Raw genomic sequence first — 20369 nt, 5'->3', positions numbered from 1 at the left:
TATGAAGAGGTTCACATAAATAACTAAAATTAGGAGTGTTTTATTTTGGAACGTTTTGAGGCTACTTTTTTTTTAAACTGCAGTTTCTTCAATTACTGTTTTTCTGATCTTTCATATGAAATTGATAGCATATTCAGAATGCTGCAAATCAGATGAGTATGTCTGAGACATTGGTTTAGCTCACTAAGTTTTCACTGAGTAATTTGTGGACATTTACCTTCACTGAGATCTCATCTAATGAGAAATCTATCATAAAGAATACAGGAAACAGTATATTTCGTGAAGCACACAAAATTTGTTGTAGTAAGTGTGAGAGTTTTAGCCCCGAAAGAAAACTGTGCAGCAGAACAGCATGAGGAAGTATCCGTAGTGCCAGCTCTTAATATATGCGTCTCTTTTTTCTTTTATGAATAAAATCCAATAGAATCAACCATCTACAAAGAGAAAAATTCCTACAAGCTATACGCCAAAAACTCAACCATTCAATAATGGGGTGACATGTGTACTTGAGATTCATTGTGCATGACACAATGCAAAGTATTTGCAAAAAATACTGTAGCCCACCCTCCTTTCTTTTAGTTAGGTCAATGTCAGACCTCAGAAACAGAAGGACCCACCAGATGAGACAAAGAGTGAGCTCCCATGGCATTGGGATGATGTGGGCTGATAACAAGAAAAATGGAGAAAAGGAAAAAAATTAGGCACAAACCTTCCATTTTGGAGGAAAAGAATAACGTGGATTTGTACTGTGAAGTTCAGGAAATCACCACTTTTCTTTGATAGAGACTATATGGGTCTGAAGTACAGATGTATTTAATGTGCTTCATGTTCTCAGTTAACCTCAAGAAAAGAAAGTGGCAGGTCACACAAAGAGAGCAGATAACCTTGGCAAAATGCCTTTAGTTGGACTGTTAAAAGGAATGTAGTAGGGGAGTACATGTAGTAGAAAATCAGTTTGTGAGGATTAAGATGAGCATCTGGAATGTTTCATAATGCTCTTCATAAAGAACAGCAAATATATTTTATTGGACTTATATTAGGCTTCATTCTGTATCTGTTCTGGAAACATGCATCTTTTGGTACAGGGGCTTCAAAGAAATATCATCTCTGGTTACTGTGGCAGTCGAGTTTTGTTACCAGGTTGTGCACTGAGCTATTTTTGGTTCTGCTGGATGGCAGCTTGATTGAAAAGGTCCTTGATTAAAAAGATGTTCTTGTAAAACTCCAATAAGCTGAGCAAGCAGAGTTGACCTGGTGGGATCATGCGGCAGTGCTGGAGCTGTATAGATTATGTGGGGAAGGCTCTGCCTTTGTCTTTGAAAATACAGCAGTTCACGAGGCCAGAGTCCTGCCCACTTACCTGGTGTATTCTTTGATTTTTGATGTGGGGTATTTTTAAAGATCATGTTTTATGTGGAAGTGTTCTTTTTGTATGCAATCAGGCAACAAATGTACTCTGAGTTACTGCTACGTCAGATTAAATGAAAAAAAAACAAGATAAAACCAGAGGAAATCTTCCTGCAACAGCAAATTATGTCTCTCTTGGTTATATGCTGCTTTACTGACAAATTAGCATGGCTTTTTGTTTTGGGGTTGAGTTGGTTTTTTTTTGTTTCCTGGTAGGGGAGAATTATTTAAATGTGTAATAGTACACTATAGAGAAAGCTACATCACAGTAATACTTATTTTTTCTGTATTAAGTTTAGTTTTGATGTCCTATGGTAAGTCATAAAACCTTTGTTGTATTAACTTTAGCATTCTACTAAGCAGAAAAAAACCCCAAACCCTAGTCCTGTCCTGTGAGGTTTATAGTAGGTTGAAATAGTGAGACAGCAATGGATTAATGTGATAGTCAGTTCAGTATCTCCAGGTTTCTTTCCGGATGTACTGTAGAAAATGGGAATTTTTGAGGAGCTGAATGTTCGATTTGGCAGCATTCTGAAAAATATATAGCAAATAGAAATTTGTTCACAGTTTGAGGGGGTTTTATGTTGAAATTTAAAATGGGAAGAAAAGGGTCAAGCAAAAGGTTTCATTTGACTTGGGGATTAGAAATAAAGGAAATGAACCAAGAGAGTCACAAGTAGGTGAGGAACAGAAATCCTTAACATTATAGCAATTGCTGTGGTCACCAGAAAGACTCAGTTGAGTTCTTCCTTTGCTTGAGCAACATTGAATCTACTTGCCCTCTGGTGGTGGTGTAATCACCTGATTAAAGTGGGAGTCGTAGGATTCTTTTTTTTTTTTTTTAACCCTATTAATATTTATTTAAGCATTTTGGGCAGACTGGAGCAGCTTCCCTGCTCAGAATAGCCACATGTTCTGGGGACTTCATAACTAAAACATTGCTTTCTTGCTAAATGGGGAGCGTGAGGCCATTCTGCTGCTGGCTGCTTGTTCTGAGTGCTAATACCTGGCTTGTATCTGGTAGGGGCATGTTCAGCTTGCTTTGCTCACTCTTCCTTGAGAGCTTGTTCAGTTAAGCACTCATTTTAGAATCAATGTAGGAGTTTGGAAAGCTCTGAATGGGTCTGATCCAGATTCTGTGTGAGAGCTTTCTTTGATGGGCTCTTACTGTTGCATACCTTTTCTTTAGGGTTTCATCATCCCTCATGAAATCAATAGGCAACCAAACTTTTTAAATGCAATAGTATTAATTGGTAGAACCATTGCTCTAAAAATTTGCCTTCTTTAAACTCAGTTTTTCAAAATCATTGTAAAAAAGCATTATGAATTTGGTTTATCTGACTGAAATTTTTCAAGGGATTCATAAGCATTGTTTTAGGGTTGTCCAACACCTGAGAACATTTACAGAAGATGCTTTATAAATAAGTTTTTCCCTTACAAAATAATCATCATGCTAACCTGTTTTGTAGTAAACTGTGAACCATGCATAGAAAGCACTACTGAAAGATTAATATTGCCTGTAATATAAATTGTAAAAAAAGAAAATTTAGAACATTTAAAATTTTGGAGGTATTCAGATAGAAATACACTAAACACTTCATCCAAAAAGCTGGTAATGCAAATATAAGTACCAATTTTTTAAGTTCAGTTCTCTAGCGCACTACTTCTGAATATGAGCCAGCAGTGTGCCCAGGTGGCCAAGAAGGCCAACAGCATCCTGGCCTGTATCAGGAACAGTGCGGTGAGTAGGACTAGGGAAGTGATCCATCCCCCTGTACTCGGCACTGGTGAGACCACACCTTGAATACTGTGTTCAGTTTTGGGCTCCTCACTACAAAAAAGACACTGAGGTGCTGGAGTGGGTCCAGAGAAGGGCAATGAAGCTGGTGAGGGGTCTGGAGAACAAGTTGTTTAGCCTGGAGAAAAGGAGGCTGAGGGGAGGCCTTTTCGCTATCTACAACTACCTGAAAGGAAGTTGTAGCGAGGTGGGGGTTGGTCTCTTCACCCAAGTAACAAGTGATAGGGCAAAAGGAAACGGTCTCAAGTTGCACCAGGGGAGGTTTAGGATGGACAGTAGGAAAAATTTCTTCACTGAAAGGGTTATCAAGCATTGGAACAGTCTTCTCAGGGAAGTGGTTGAATCACCATCCCTAGGAGGAATTTAAAAGATGGGTAGACATGGTGCTTAAGGACATGGTTTAGTGGTGGGTTTGGCAGTGTTAGGTTAATGGTTGGACAAGATGATCTTAAAGGTCCCTTCCAACCTAGACAATTCTGTGATTCAGGCTGCAGAATTATGTTTAATGTATTCATGGTTAGATGGCAGATAGGAGGGCTGAAAGAAAACAGCTTTACATGTTCCTATACCTGCCCCTTGAGCACTAGGAGGCATGTGACCTGCTAAACTAGTGGACTATACTCTCTAGAGATAAAAAAAAAAATTTGCATCCCAAACAGTGCATTGCAAGACTTTGAAAAGCGCTTGTGTAATAGAAAACTAAGCCTAGATGATATAAAACCATTCTAATACTCTCTTGCCCGACATTAGAGGCTGATGCTCAGGTGAATATTATGCTTGTGAATAATGGAACTGCCTTAATTAGAAATTCAAATTTTGTGTGTTGATGAATACTTCTTAGCCCACTAAAATTGTCTGTAACCCATAGTATTTAAAATAGTACTGTTGTGCTTCTGGGAGAACCGCAGTGTTAAAACTGTGTATATTACCTTATACCAACGTGGTTGGATTTGAATGAAGTGCTCTGTAATAGACTTTCATATGCTAAGCAAAGTCTTGTGTTTGAACACAGTATGTTTAAATAGTAGTGGTTGTAAACACTAAGATATTTTATTTATATTTTCTTTTTTAACAAGGAAGCTATGAGTTTAGCACCAGAATCTGCTAGAGAGGACCACTGTTGAAACCATTCAACAGTGCAGGGGTATGAGGCTTCTGTAAAGTACAAATGCAGATAGGAGATTGATACAAGTTGAATCAGTTATTTACTATGAAAACTTTAAAATACTGAATACGTTCAAGCTTGCAGTAGTCCTCTTATTCACTGAAACTTAAAACAGTGTTTGTGCCATCAAGATTAAGCTTTTTAAAGCCTCTTCCTATAAGCTGAAGCTGCACATGTTACAGTAGGTAGACTGTAAATAATGTAATTCCTCATTAATTCTTTCCTTTCCCCTGACAGTTATTAAACCAGCTCTTCACACAGGGCATTTTGCAGAGTGTTGTTATGGTTACCATCAAGAATGCAGCTTCAGTAAAAAAGGTGCATTTTAAATACAGGTAAATTTCTAAAACTGGAACCTAAATGGGGTGCTGAGATTAGGCATGAGTGGGCAATGAGTCAGATAAAGTTAAATAGAAATGTCAAGCAGAAACACCATCGTTCTTCCCAAGAATAATGCTGGTTTTAATGTTAATGCAAATCTACACCTCCTAACCGCATTCACCTCTTGGAGGATCACCCTGTCTATGCTCATCCTGAACATTTTTCTGACACATAAAAAGTGCATAAAAAGCAAGGTTGTACGTGCATCTCCGTGCTGAGAAGCTGGCATGCTGGGTTGGGCCAGACATGCTCTGAGCAGGTCAGTGGGTCAGCACTGACCTACGCAGCATTAAACAGCAGGTCCAGCAGCCAGATTTGAAGGTGAATTGAGGCAATGAATTATACATACCCTTTTGCCATCTGCTTGCTGTCTGAGCTGTGTGTCAGGCCATGCTAGCTGACCCATCCTAGGATATTTGCTGAAGAAATACTGCCATCATTTAAAGTTGGTAGGGCGTTCAGTTTCGTGGTCTTCGAGAACACTATTGATAGTTGTTGGTTTTATTCCTCTTGCGATGTTCTAAAGTTGCTTTTTATTTTGTGAACAGTGATAAAATATTGGAAGCCATTTAAATGAGTACGCATTTCTATGCAATCCAGACTTTGTTACTGAAGTTAGTGTGTCCTGATGTATATTTTTGCCTCTGCAGTACTTGACTAATGGAAAATGTTTTGTTTACCTGTGAATGGCTATACAGGTAGGGCTGGTTTTTGTTTTGCTTACGTGAGGACCCCGTGGAAAAACCACATTTTCAAAGTGAGGTATGTGCTACCATACATAGCTCAGCTAGAGGTACGTGTGGAAATGCTGTTGGGATAACCAGTACTATTTCTGCCATACAAAAAGTGCTTTTGGTGAGTGAACCTGCTTTGGTGATCTGTACTGTTGCAATGTTAGGACTGAACACGGGATTATGAAGAAGATCATAGATATATTTTAAAGGAATCATTATATACGGAACCTGTCACCTGGCTTTAACTCTTGAGAAACAGCACTTAGGAGCTAACCCACCTGTGGAGCAGGGTGCATCTCCACAAAAATAAGAACAAAAAAATCCCATGAGAAATTTTGTCATTGCCAGAGGATGGCGGGTGCCACAGAGGCCTGTCTTTCACTAATGCTTTTGCACATTCTGGGTGAACACTGGCTTCATTTTACCTTTCTTTGCTGATAGGCACACATTGGAGAGCAAGAACTTCTTGGAAGTTAGTGCCTTAGCATGTACAAGGAGTGAGGAAAGATGAAGCAGGTTCAAGAGCTCACAGTCATTACTTCACCCTTCACTAATACTAGTCCTCACAGTACACTGAATCCCCAAAACCGTTGTAACAATTTACGCTAGCAAGTAAGCAGAGATTGTTCTGCAGCAAAATATCTGTAACTCGCAATGTGGCTGTGCTGAACTAACCTGTGCTGGTGCAGAGCTGTTCCCACACTTGAGCCTGTAATGGCAGTTGCTATCATGCAACCAGCATTGCAGATTCTGTCTAAAATGTGTATGTAAATCATGATAGATGGTCTTTGGGTCATGTTTTTGATTTATAAAGGTTAGAATCTGCAGTCAGTTACACCCATGCAGATCTAGTCAAGAAAATGAGATTGCCAAGGTGTAAGTGAGGCTGGATGTTAATGGTTCATCTGCTCTGTAATTATGATTGTTCATCTGTGAAACAGAATTGGTTCCAGCTCTCTCTCGTGCAGAATGAGGAATTACAAGAGGTAAAATATGCAAGGCACTGCAATAATATAAACAATAAATTAAAAAAAAGGGAATTAAATGTTATTAAAGGCAGCAGATAAGACTGCCTATATATATGGGGAGCCAAGCTGTGAGAAAGAAGGTGGCATTTTTCAGCAGTGGAACTTGAAGTGGAACTACACTTGTGTCTGTGTGGTCCCCTGCTGGCAGTTTTGGTCTTGCTAAGACGTTTTTCACAGAGCAGCTGTCTCGTTATTCCCTTTCCATCGTTAGCGTCTCTAGAAACTGTTTTTCATAATGGAAAAATATACCCTGTACCACAGCAATCTAATTGTCTTTTAAGTTCTCTGAAGCCACAAATTGCAGGCTGCAAGTGACTATAACAATAATAAGCCACAATCTTGTCTTAATTACAGAACAGGAAAGAAAAGACTCATCTTCAGCCTGTTTTTAGTGAGGCATACCTCTGTTGAGTTCTGCACGCTGAATGTGTGACTTACGCAGCTGGTTCCTGCCGTGTGCTTCTTGCAGTTAGCCCCGTGTTTCTGCCTTTGCCATGTAGTACTAGGAGATGTCCTGCACCATACTTGAGCAGATCAAATACAGCCAGCCTGCTGTAAGGTGTGCTGGCAGCTACTTTTGACCCAAGTGGTCATGACTATCCATTTTAGACACAGTCCGCTGTCTTTACCTAACCATATAGAAAGTAGAATCCCAGATGCTGCTTACTTCCGCTGCTTCTTTCCCATCGTATAGTGCCATAATACAGCCTGATGTGGCATGTTCCTCTACATATGGCAGCACTGTCTGAAATGTCTGTATAGATTATATATCCCCAGACGCAAAGCTACAGTCCTACAAATGCTGAAAGAAATAGAATGTATATAATCAAAAGTCAAACTGGGTTATACAATTTCTTGCATATTACAGTTCTGAGGCTGGAAGGAGCCATATGGAAGACAGGTACTTCTTACTTGGAATCTGCCACTATTCTTGGGGCGTCCCTGGTCCTGCAAGAGAGGACCGAGTTGGCGAGATGTACTTGCCTATTTCCTTCGCTCCCTAGGACACAGCAAAAGAATGAAGAGAGAAAGCAAAATCTTTTATCCATTTTCTTTTCTGTCTGCTTTTTGTAGCTGACCTGGCATGGACTGTGCTATAATCTGTCTAGGTCAGCAGAGAAGGAATTTTGATTCTGAAATATTTCTGTTCCACCAGGTCTTCAGAGTTCCTGGAGTGGAGTACTGCTTGCTCCACCCTTGCTAAGGGATGTTCTGAAGTCATTAGTTATTGCTTTGTGAGTAAGAATTTCAACGTGATGCTTTTCTGTAGAAGTTTTCCCACTCTTCACATACACCTTGAAGTATCCAAAATGGGAATGAGATATTTTTGGCCTTGTCAGTAGAAAAACATCCAATTGGTCAAGTTAGTAAAATACAGTCCATTTGATTGGTTTCATTTAATTTGACAGCAACAGTGTTTAAAAGCCATGTTTATACATTTAACCTCTGGGAAAAAAAGGTTTAAGCCCTTTTTCCTTCAAGCTGTAGTTGCTCAGATTACCTCAGGAAATGCCAAAAGTTTATGTCCTTGGAAGACTGCTTTGTTGGGCTGTCTAACTAATCATAAAACCCAATCACCAGAAGACAAAAAAAGAAAAAAAAAAAAAGCCAAAATAAGGTTGACTCTTGGAAGTCCATCAGTTATTGGCATAGGAGCTGGTCAGCGATGAATTCTGAATCCATCTGTATCTCTGTTGTGTTTTTACTGTGGTTTGTCACACTGGAATAAGTGTCCTTTGTTCTTAGTGGAAAGCATTCTTCCTTGATCATGAAGACCCTTTGAATGCATTTTAAGCATGTCAAGACACAGTTTGTTATTATAATGTCCTGGCAGTATAATTGGAAAGTATGCCACATGCACATTTGAATATTTATAAGGATTTTATGTATTTTCCATTATTCTGCTTAAAAATGCATTGTAGCAAATTAGTGTTGTGGCTTCACACTAAATTTTGAGAAGATTTATTGTAGTTGAATCATGCACTAATTCTCCTAAGACACTTTGAGTTAAATCTAATTTTTACCCTGTCTGACAAATAGGACCACTAAATGTCTGACTTGAATGCCAAACATCATCCCTACTAAACCTGTCTTGAGAGCCAGGAAATCACAAAGGTAGCTCAAAGTTTAAAGGTTTGTTTTTACTGAGCTGTGAGAGGTTTTGTGTCTTCACTAGCTTCTACAAAAACCATAGACGATTTCTTAAAAACAGAATCACGGAATCTTCAGAGTTGGAAGGGACCTCTAGAGATCATCTAGTCCAACTCCCCTGCTAGAGCAGGATTGCCTGGAGCACATCCCTCAGGGCTGCATCCAGGCGGGTCTTGAAAATCTCCAGAGAAGGGGACTCCACAACCTCCCTGGGCAGCCTGTTCCAGTGCTCTGTCACCCTCACTGTAAAGAAGTTTTTTCTGTGTATTTGAACGGAACTTCCTATGTTCCAACTTGTGCCCATTGCCCCTTGTCCTGTCGCTGGGAACCATTGAAAAGAGCCTGGCTCCGTCCTCCTTAAACCCACCCTTTAGATACTTGTAAACATTAATTAGGTCCCCCCTCAACCTTCTCTTCTCCAGGCTAAAGAGTCCCAGCTTTTTCAGCCTTTCCTCATAAGGGAGGTGCTCCAGTCCCATAATCATCTTGGTTGCCCTACGCTGGACTCGATCCAGTAGTTCCCTGTCCCTCTTGAACTGGGGAGCCCAAAACTGGACACAGTACTCCAGTTGTGGTCTCACCAGTGCAGAGTAGAGGGGGAGAATGACCTCCCTCGACCTACTGGCCACAGTCTTCCTTATGCAGCCCAGGATGCCATTGGCCTTCTTGGTGACAAGGGCACACTGCTGGCTCATGGATAATTTGCTGTCTACCAGGACCCCCAGGTCCTTCTCCTCAGAGCTGCTTCCCAGCATGTCCGCCCCTAACATATACTGGTGTTTGGCATTCTTCCTTCCCAGGTGCAGGACCCTACACTTGCTTTTGTTGAACCTCATTAGGTTCTTCTCTGCCCAGCTCTCCAGCCTGTCCAGGTCACGCTGGATGGCAGCACGGCCCTCTGGAGTGTCGGCCACCCCTCCCAGCTTGGTATCATCAGCAAACTTGCTGAGGATACACTCTGTCCCCTCATCTAGGTCATTAATGAATATATTGAACAAAATTGGTCCAAGTATTGACCCCTGAGGGACACCACTCGTTACAGGCCTCCAACTGGACTCTGTGCCGCTGATCACAACCCTCTGAGTTCTGTCACTCAGCCAGCTCTCGATCCACCTCACTGTCACCTCGTCTAGCCCATACTTCCTCAGCTTCCTAATGAGGATGTTATGGGAGACTGTCAAAAGCCTTGCTAAGGTCAAGGTAGATGACATCTACGGCTCTCCCCTCATCCAGCCAACCCGTTATAACATCATAGAAAGCTATCAGATTGGTCAGGCATGATTTGCCCTTGGTAAATCCATGTTGACCACTTCCAATAACTTCCTGTTCCTCTATGTGTTTGGAGACGACATCCAGAATGAGTCGCTCCATTACCTTCCCAGGGACAGAGGTGAGACTAACTGGTCTGTAGTTCCCTGGGTCGTCCTCCTTGCCTTTTTTGAAGATTGGAGTGATGTCAGCCTTCCTCCAGTCCTCAGGCACCTCTCCTGTTCCCCATGACCTTGCAAAGACAATGGAGAGTGGTCTAGCGATAACATCTGCCAGCTCTCTCAGCACTCGCGGGTGCATCCCGTCAGGGCCCATGGATTTATGAATGTCCAGCTTGGCCAAGTGGTCTCTGACCCGGTCCTCCTCAACTAAGGGAAAATCTTCCTCTCTCCAGACCTTCCCCCTTGCCTCCAGGGTATGGGATGCGTGAGGGACGGCTTTAGCAGTGAAGACCGAAGAAAAGAAGGCATTCAGTAACTCTGCCTTCTCTGTGTCTTCCACCACTAGGGCACCCGTCTCATTCATCAGTGGACCTCTCATTCATCAGCGGACCTATATTTTCCCTAGTTTTCCTTTTTCTGTTGATATACTGGAAAAATCTCTTCTTGTTGTCTTTAACTGCAGTGGCCAAGCTGAGTTCTGATTGAGCTTTGGCCCTTCTAATCTTCCCCCTGCATAGCTTTGTTATATCTTGATAATCCTCATAAGTTGCTAAGCCCCTTTTCCAGAGAATGTAAGCCTTCCTTTTTTTCCTGAGGTCCAGCCAAAGCTCTCTATTTAGCCAGGCTGGCCTTCTTCCCCGTCGGCTCGTCTTTCGGGACAAGGGGACATACATCTGTTTGTATGTAGAAAGTTATCCCTGTTAGTCGAATCTCTTGAGTTTACTGCAACCTTAGTACTTAGCTCACTGCAATTTTAGCACTTAGTGTATATTTAGTTAAAGTCAGTCATTGCTAAGAAGAATTTTCTTGCATTTGGTCACCTCTCATCTTCATGCTGAAAAACTTACTTTACATAGTTCTCTGTGTGTTGCAAAATCTGTGACCACTAAAGGATCTTAGAACGTTGATGGATTTTTGTCACCTCAGAGTAACTGACAGTGTTCTTCCTCCTACTCAATGATAGAGAAGATGCTGGAAAGGATAGGACAAATCAGTATTAATGCTCTCTAGGATGTAATTACATTTCCTTATTCCATCTTTTACCTGACTGAAAGCACCAGGTCTTCAACCGTGTGCCTCAGGTTATAATTTAGTTATACAATTTATGAAGTAACAAACATACTGTGATCTGCTGTATTGCTCTGTGATCTACTGTTTAACTCTACATTTTTAAGTATTTATGTTCACTTCAGAGTGCTCTGAAGGCTAATGATTTATTTGTGGGTTTATATCTTCATTTATAAATCCTTAATTTGCTTGCAAAGGACAATGAATGACTGTCTCTTATGGAACAATTAACAAGCATCAGTTTTGGATGATTGTTGTGAACCATTATGAACATCCCATAGAGAGCTATGGTTTTGATGTAATTCTCATTGCTGAGACTGAAGTCTTCACTCAAACAAAGCTTTCTGTGAAGTTAATACAAGCTTTCACTGTAGAAGAAGATGGGACAGGATTCCTGCCACGTTCATTCTTTCTACCCATACTGCCATCTTAGGTAATAATAGTTAGATGTGGGTGTCTGTAGTTGTAGAGAGAGTATTTGAAAATTGGGCATAATTATCTGATATTACTAAAGACTTATTTTAGCAGTCAGAAGAGAATATATTTGGAGACAGCTAGTCTCATTCATCAGAGTTAAAGGATCAAAATGTATTTATCTTGAGGAAGGCACGTCCAAAGTGCTGTATTTCTGGACAGAGCATTGCATTTTCATTTAAAAGAATTACTTATTTCATGTAATTTATATAAAATTTAATAGTTAGCAGCTTGCAAATTCAAACAGACCTTAGAATTCACTACTAAAGGGTATTTTACCAGAAACTTGTGATCAAACAGCAGGTGATTGCTTCCCAGATACTTTACACAGAGCCCACTGATTTGTAGTTTGGGGCTTCAGCCCTGTTTGTGTGGACGTTTTATTTGGAGACTTATTCAAGCAGAATATCTCCAGTCTTTCATAATGATATTTCCCCCCCGCCCCCCCCCCCCAATGCACTTCCAGATTCCTACAGACCAGTACTGGTAAAATTGTGGTTTTCCTAACATTGCTGAAAACTCAGACTGACTCCACTGAGTCGGTGAAATTGTTAAAGATAATCAGAATTATGGACACTGTGTTTTGACACAGAACTTGCTGTATGTCAGTAGCTTTGTGCAAGGTAAATACCATATAATTTTAAAAAACAAGGCTCTTAAAAAGGAATTGGGAGTTCTGCCTTTTGTCCACATTGTCTGGCCTTCTCTTAGAGTAGCGATACATGTGGAAACTATTCTGACAGCCTGCTGAATTTTAACTTATTTCATTGCTCTTTTATTTCTGTGTACTTTTAGGAATTATTTACCTGATCTCAGCTCTTGGCCACCTGGCATGTTCTGCGCTCTTGCTGACTGTTTCTGCGCGGGATGGGGGTGGCCTTCCCTCTGCTATCAATGCAGCCATCACAGTAAACATCCTTCAGACTGGTTCAGCCCCTGCCGTATTTGAGAGATCCCGCTATACTTTTTCAGTTCCTGAAGATACACCTGAAGACAGCCCAATTGGCACTGTAAAGGCCAGAGAGCCTCCAAGTAAGTTGCATGTTCAGTCAGAGATTACCTTGTATTTTTGTTGTATTAGCTGTAAATATCTGCAGATAATTTTTTTTAAACTTTCGTATTATTCATTCAGTTTGTTGAGTATTAAATAGTATTTACTGTTAATATTTACAGCAACTAGTGTAATCACTGCTGTATCAGGATGCTCTTCAGAACAGAGGGAAATTCATAGTACTCTCCTTGGTGGTCCATGGGGATTGGCAAGTGCCTCCATTTTCTTCCAGATAGATTTCTATAATTGTAAAAAAGGAGATGGGAAGCATGTTGTGGAAGTGTAAGGAAAGGGTCTTTGTGACGGTGTGGCTTATGTTAAAGCATTAGCCATGCAAGACAAATCTCAGAGCAATACTCATGATCAGAGAATATTCAGAAGTTTCAGAGAATCTATATGAAGTGCTGCTGTTGCTGCTGCAAAAAAACCCACACCCCAAACAAACAAACAAAAAATAATCCCCCCTGCAACCCCAAACTAATGCTACCTCTCCCCCCATTTTCTCAAGTTAAAGGGTGAAGTCCAGATGAATGTTTATGGGAACTTTTGAAAATGTATTTCATCCATTTGGTTTTGTTATAATTTTTAGATGGAAATGGGTTAGCTCCTACCAGGCCATAGTCATAAAAGACCCTGTCCTGAGAGCCATATATATTTGGTTCCTATGCAGAGCAGTGGGAGCCATGAGTCCATGTACCAGTTTGACGATGGATCTGTACGTGTAAGGTACAGATGGATCTGTATGTGTTCGGTGGTAGAGGCAGAGGTTTTGTATAAGTTTGATTAGTCAGGTCCTTCCATTTTCTTCTTCTTGGAAGGACAGTGCATTGACCACTGCCTTCAGGGTGAGGTAGCCTGAACCGTTAGATACCTTTTTCTTTAGGTAGCATCTGATGTATAAGTGTTATAGCAATGGTCATCCATGAACAATACGTTCCGTAAAATGCAGTTCTTTCAGAGAACTGGCACCTGTTTCATTCCTTGCTAAAGTGAATGCCTGTGTGTAGTGAAATTACTCCCATAAGACTGATCTATAGGAGTGTTTTATCTATATTTTAAATCAGGGAAAAACAAGAGGCTATTATACTATTTTCTGTATAGAGTTTTATCATACCAGTGAGATGAAAATCAAATGGTGCATACGTGTAGAAGCTGTATACAGTCATATTTTACTGAAGGGCTCCAGGGAGAGGAAGAAGGAAGCATAAAAAGCCCAAGAAAGTCAAACATCTGTGTAGCTTACATTTATTCTACTGAATTTAACAGCATGCATTTTTCACAGAGATTCTTACCAATTTTAATGTTATCACTTTCATATTTTTTTTACATTTTTTTGTTGTTATTTCCATTTCTAGATTCTTTAGAAGTGGTTTCTTACAGAATTTCCTCCGGTGATCCACATGGAAGATTCTCTATTGACCCTCAGTTTGGTATCATCCGCACCAAAACCCAACTTGACCATGAAACTCAGTCTGTTGTGGTGCTCACCGTTCAGTCACAGCTGGGTGACTCCCCTGTCTACAGTAGCACCCAGGTCAACATATCTGTAATAGATATTAATGACAACCCTCCAGTATTTCTTACCCAATCGGATAGGGTAACTATTTCACATACCCAGCCTCCTGGCACTGCTGTCTACATTGCTCATGCAGAAGACAAAGACAGTGGCCTAAATGGAGCAATCAAATATAGTATTGCAAGCAAACAGTCAAATGCATTCAGCATTGATCCAAGCCTTGGAGTGATAAATCTCACCAGGACAGTGTTTGCGGATAAGCAGCATGCATATACTCTACAAATAGCAGCTGAAGACAGTGGAATTCCTCCACTGACTTCTTCGCTCATGTTGACAGTGATTATTGAAGAGCAGAAGATGGGCCCTACTTTGGTTTTTCAAAACTTGGTGTATCAAGTAGAAATCAGTGAAGCTACCTCTCCAGGTGCCCAAATCCTTCAGGTTCAAGCCCACTCACTTGATCCACACAGTGTTACCTCCAAGCTGACGTATTCCTTAGAGCCTAGCACAGATTCTGTTGCATTTGGAATCATCTCTGATACTGGCTGGATTTATCTTCGTAAACGTTTGAACTACGAATGTGCACAGATACTAAGTTTTAGAGTCCTGGTCAGCACACCTGAGCATGAAAACCTCAGGCAAAATGCAAGTACATTGGTAATAGTTAATGTCCTGGATGAAAATGATAATTCTCCCATGTTTATGCGTGAGAGCTACTTCTTTGAACTGGAGGAAAATCCAATTCCTAGAGGTGTGGTTGGCACCATTACAGCAGTTGACAAAGACTCAGGAAGAAACGGACAACTTTCCTATTTCCTCTTGTCTGATGGAAAGTATTTCAAGATTAATTCCAACACAGGTAGCATTTTATGATTTCTAATCTGCCTAATATTGCTTTTGGAAAGCAGCCTTCCCTAAGGGAGTGGAAGTAAAGTGTAAAGCTTTCAGGAATTGCTATGAATCTCTTGGGTTGACATATGAATATTCTAACTCAGAGCTTCACAATTTGGGGAATGAAATAAATCTAATAAATGCTCATGAAGAATGAACTAACCCTTAGGGTTTGCTTTATTTTTTTTTTCACATGACTTCGTTCTGGTCACTTGGTTGTAAGTTTCAGTGTTTGACTGTAACAAATAAAAAGGAGGAGTTTGAAGTTATAACTTCAGTAGTTCATATGGGGAACTTAATTGCCTGTGATCAAGTACAGTTGAAAAGTACAGATCATCCATAAATAGCTGTAAAGTGTTTTAAAATATTTGTGAAAACTTCTGTAAGTTACATCAAAATTGGGTTCATGTTGTACCATGGCAGCAGAGAGATCAAATTGTCTGAGAGAAATTTTTCATGGCACAGGGTGTACTCTGCAGTGAATCCCAAATACCTTGAGGAATAGGTACTACATCCAGACAGTATAACACCACAGCATGGGGAGCCCAGAGGAAGGGAACCATGTAAGGAGCACAGGCACTGTAAATAGTCCAGTATAGCAAAATGATACGTAGTGAGCAAAGATCTGCTGTTTAAAATTCCTGTTCCCAGATGTCCTGTCCTCATGAGCAGTGAATAGGGTCTGCCAGAATTTCTGTGTATGAAACTCAAAATAAAATTATCGTTTCAAAGGAGGTTCCTGTTGAGTATGTTTATGGAAGTTTAAAGGCAAACAGAGCACTAGGAGTTAATCAAGAAGATCTGAAAATAATATGTGGTTATCTGTGTGAAGGACTTTGGTCAACCGCAAATCTACAGCTATATTGAGTATGGTTGAGAAGATAGGGTCAGATTTATTCACTGGCTTAACCAGAATCTATAGGAGACGTCAGGGTTCCTGGCTGATGTACAGGCATTGTGTTGAGAATTTGCTAACCCAGGGGCATAATAAAGGCCATTTGTCAGCAGTTAAAAACCTGTGCTCGTATATTATCTTTCCTGAAGTGTGGTGAAGAAAAGGCCAGACGGATTTCTTTGGAAGGTCAGCGCCTTGGTTCATACTGTTTTATACCTTGGCTCCGGGGCATCCACTGTACAGTGAAGGATGTAATATGGTACTGAAGTTCAAGTGCAAGCTGTTGACAGAATGTTTCTATGGAATGGAGTTTGGAAAGCTGAGGTTTAATGTCAGCAGTAAGGTGTATCAGAAGATATGTATCATTATTTCACACTAAACGTATAATTGCACGTAGTAAAATGAGTGCTACCATACAGTAAAAATTCCCTTTCTCCTTCATTTTCTTTGTCCATCAGGTGAAATCATAAATTGGGTTGCACTGGACCGTGAAAAACAAGCTCACCACCAACTGACCGTGCTAGTGACCGACCACGGGTCACCGCGGCTTAACGCCACGGCAGCCGTGTTCATCGCCGTGAGGGACCTGAACGACAACGAGCCCCTCTTCCCGCAGGCAGCCCCCGGGCGGGAGCTGCGCCTCAAGGTGGGTGCTGCCGGGGGACGCGCTGCCTGGCGCCGAGCACCACCCTGCGGCAGGAGCCCAAAACCCCTGCTGTCAAACAGAGACAGTACGGCCCCGAAAGAGAAACGTAACCCCTTCTTAAATGGGACTCGGGTATATTTGGGAATTTCAATATTTATCGCATGATTACACTTCTCTGCTTTGTATACCACTAGATGTAAAGGATATGCATGTGTAATGTTATCTACGTATGAAGTAGAATCTCTTTTAATTTCTCTGAGTCTGCTGTACTATAGATTTTTGAATCACTAATATCTGCAGACTGTAACAGAGGGCTGCTAGAATTGTAGTATTGAACCATTTCCTGAAGTGTTCTTTGCACTGACTGTAAATATTACTGAAATGGAAAATAGAGCAACAGCTAAACTCTTGTGTTATGGCAAGGAATTTATTTTAAAACTTGCTGTTTTCCATGTATATTTGCAAATTATTTATGAACTCCTTGATGACAGGTTTTGGAAGGGCAGCCATCAGGAACACTTATTACCACTGTCTTTGCAAAAGACTTTGATTCTGGAAGCAATGGTGTTGTGTTATATTCAATAGAACCAGGTAAGAATTAAAAGTGTTATTCATAAGAAAAGATACATTGAAATAGCGAGAGTTTTGGAGGTGCCATGTATACGTACAGGATTCTTTGTGTATTTTGTTAGAATAAAGGTGCTTGTGTAAATAGGAATCAGGACTGTCATACATCTTATGAAGTATCTAAGGAGGTGCAAGCCTTTCTTCCTGTCCCCCTCTGCCCCGTCTTCCCAGGGGTTTGGTTGCCTGTGTGGCTGGCCAGAGAGCCTTGAAACAGCACTCAGAAAAGATTAGGACAGTGATCTTGTACTGTACAGTTTAGTGTTTCAGTCAGTTGTTTAACATCTTAAAGGAAAGATGATCTCCCTTTTCGCATGACCAATTGAAGATTTTCCTGCTAAAAGAATAGTTCATGACAGTCTGAGACAGGGATCAGAAGGATCAGCAGGTAATCTGAGCAAACAATGAGGCTTGTGGATTTTAGTTCATGTTTCACCCTGTATTTAGCACTGTGTTAGCCTGATGTAGTGTGGCTTCTTAAAAACACTTCTCTTTCTTTAGTTTTCCCCATAATTCCTACATGTAGTAGTTCACTTCTCGTGTAAGCTGTAGGGTGCAGTTTTGTTTTCAGTGAAATCAATAACAGAGCAGTCCTAAATTAGAACATGTGTGGGACTAGGGCATTAATACTGGCAAGAGACATAGATGTGATCTCTGTTTTTGCTGCTTGCTACTTGCTACGCTTTTACACAAGAGAGAACTCTCTCTATAACCAGTGAGGAAAACATGTCTGTTCCTCCTGCTTTGCTTCACTATTGATTCTAAACAGGAAGAGGAGCCAAGAACAGAACTGTTTTGGGTTTTTTTCCATTTTGATACCTGCTGTATTCTACCAGCTTAATGTAATCAATACATTTTAAGCTTGGTATTTGTAGTCCATGGTAATTTGCACATAGACCATACTGTTTGATCAGAGCAAGAAAACATTTCCAATATTTCCATCCACTCAGTGCATTTCCTCAGGTGTTCTTTTCTGTGTAGGCAGAGCTCAAATGTGGATTTGGTTGGTTTAAACTCATTGCAATTGTCACTGCAGAGTAAGGACCAAAATACTGCAAAGCTACATTACTCCTCACTCTTAAAGGGGAGCTCCCCTTTTGCAAGGGAATCAGTAGCTTCCTCTTGCCAAGGCTGAAATTACCAAAAGATTCTGGTGGATTATGTTATACTGTGTCTTTATGTACCCTTTTGACTTCTGTGAAGTAATGGAAGGACTTTAAGATCCAAATCCATAAAGGCCAGAGAACTAACTCCGCTCTCTTCCACCAAGAGATGCTTAAAAAAATGAGACATTTAACAACTCTATTGAAAATTTTGCAGTTGAAATATACACAGATAATAAAAGACTGTAGGGTCAGTTTATGGCCATACTATTTATTCCCTTAATTTGGATACAAGTGACTGCCTCTTCCAGTGGGAATTGGAGAGAATTATGGACTTCTGCACTGTGAACAATAATATTTTGCACAAAATTATTCCCCTTAAGAAAAAGGGAATGAATAGTATCCAGCCCTTTGTTTGAAGGGTGATAGCCTGGCAACACAGGAAGTGTTCTTCAGGGGTCTCTGCCTGTCTGTATATCTAACTACATCCCCTCCCTTTAAACAGCACATTGGATTTTCTGACTGGGTTCACTGTAGAGCCCCAGAGGGGTGTAAGTAAGAGTTCAAATTATAAAAATGACTAGCAACACAAAATATGACTGGTCTTGTAAATGCTGTCTCTAGAAAGAACAAAAGGATAAAAACAGCAGCAAAAAAAACACTAAAAGAGTGCTCCCAGCCTTGGAACTAGATTTTCTTTCCGATAAACAAATCCAGAAACAGCTGAGCTTCTCTGATACTAATTTTTGTTGTTGTTGTTAGTTGGCTCACAGCCTTTAACATCTGGTCTTCAGTTTCATGGTGAAGTTCTTTCCTGCTTTATATTTAAAATAGTATTTTCTAGTTCTGGGACATTGTTCAGTACTAAAATACGAAGAAGAAATATGATCTGGTTTACAGCTGTATTTGTTAAACACAAAGACATCAGGTTAATTGGAGGACTGCATGCAGACCAGTGCTCTTTTCAGCAGTTGAGGGAGTGCCACAAGATTAGGAGCTCTGAGTGTCAGTGTCAGCTGTTAAGCTTGTTACAGTCTCTGGGTAATTTTTAATGTTCTCGAGACCTTAAAGAAATGCCGAGATAGCAGCAATAGGTTAAGCTATGCAGGAAGGTTAATGACAAATGCCAACAAATTACGTAAGGAAAAATCTGTAAAAGAGCTATGAAGTTTACACAACAGATGAATTTTAGCCTTCAGAGGAGAAGTGTTTCCTTCAAAATGCCCCTCCCTCTTCCCAGAAAATCAAAACATATCATCCTTAAACATTCATGTGTATGGAAACGCATGATCATATGGCCATACCTCTGCTTTTGTGTTGTCACTCGAAGAGTAACCTAGTTCAGAGGGAGGTGAATTCCAGCTATGTGTACTATTCCTTAGTGACGCTGGCAATTGCAAAGTGCCTGGCCGCCTTTATGACTGTGAGTAGGTTATAATATAGCATTTATAACAATAATGTCTGTATTTATAGAGCATCATAAACTATTGCTTTGTGTGTTAAGACCAGCACTGGCAAAGTAGAAGCTTTTACAGTTATATTTGGACCAATTCTGCAGATGCATTAGCACTTGACCACCGGAGTGCTAGTGGAAGCCTAGTTTACACTGCTAACACACACGAATTGGCAAGTGTTGTACAAATGTCTGTGGACAAGTACTTGTTCTCCAGGGTGATTTGCAGGCAGCGTGCAGGGAGCATTCCTAGACTTGCAGAGGGCTGCATTTCTGCAGCAGCCCCACTGTGTTCAAGCTACTTGGGAGCTATGGCATTGCCTTCCTCTTTTCTGTTAAGAGAAACAACTGTTCTTTCATCTCAAAGGAGAATGAGATGGCTGAGGCACTGTGTCTTTTAAAACCTAGGAAAGATACAGTTCTTCAGGAAATTAGGTAAAAATATGTCGCTATCACTGCGTACTGAGGTCATGAATATCTAAGAAAACTAGTGTTACTTTCTGTCTGCCCTCTGGGCCATTTTGCCTGAATGTCAGTCCCTGGAAGGCTTGGAT

At 40.6% G+C, this 20369-nt stretch overlaps 1 protein-coding gene across 1 annotated transcript in view; it reads left to right on the top strand.

The window, feature by feature from the left end:
* Positions 1–20369, top strand: part of DCHS2 (dachsous cadherin-related 2) — a 124160-nt gene that overhangs the window by 65409 nt on the left and 38382 nt on the right. Inside the window, exons 4-7 of the mRNA XM_063336775.1 lie at positions 12432–12668; positions 14043–15062; positions 16448–16635; positions 17127–17226. Of these exons, the coding sequence (XP_063192845.1) occupies positions 12432–12668; positions 14043–15062; positions 16448–16635; positions 17127–17226 (1545 nt within the window). The remainder of the gene's footprint in view (positions 1–12431; positions 12669–14042; positions 15063–16447; positions 16636–17126; positions 17227–20369) is intronic.

The sequence above is a fragment of the Chroicocephalus ridibundus genome, chromosome 5 (genome assembly GCF_963924245.1).
Source record: "Chroicocephalus ridibundus chromosome 5, bChrRid1.1, whole genome shotgun sequence".
NCBI lineage: Eukaryota > Metazoa > Chordata > Aves > Charadriiformes > Laridae > Chroicocephalus > Chroicocephalus ridibundus.
Note: the sequence above shows the minus strand (reverse complement) of the source record. Positions and strands in the feature narration are given on the sequence as shown.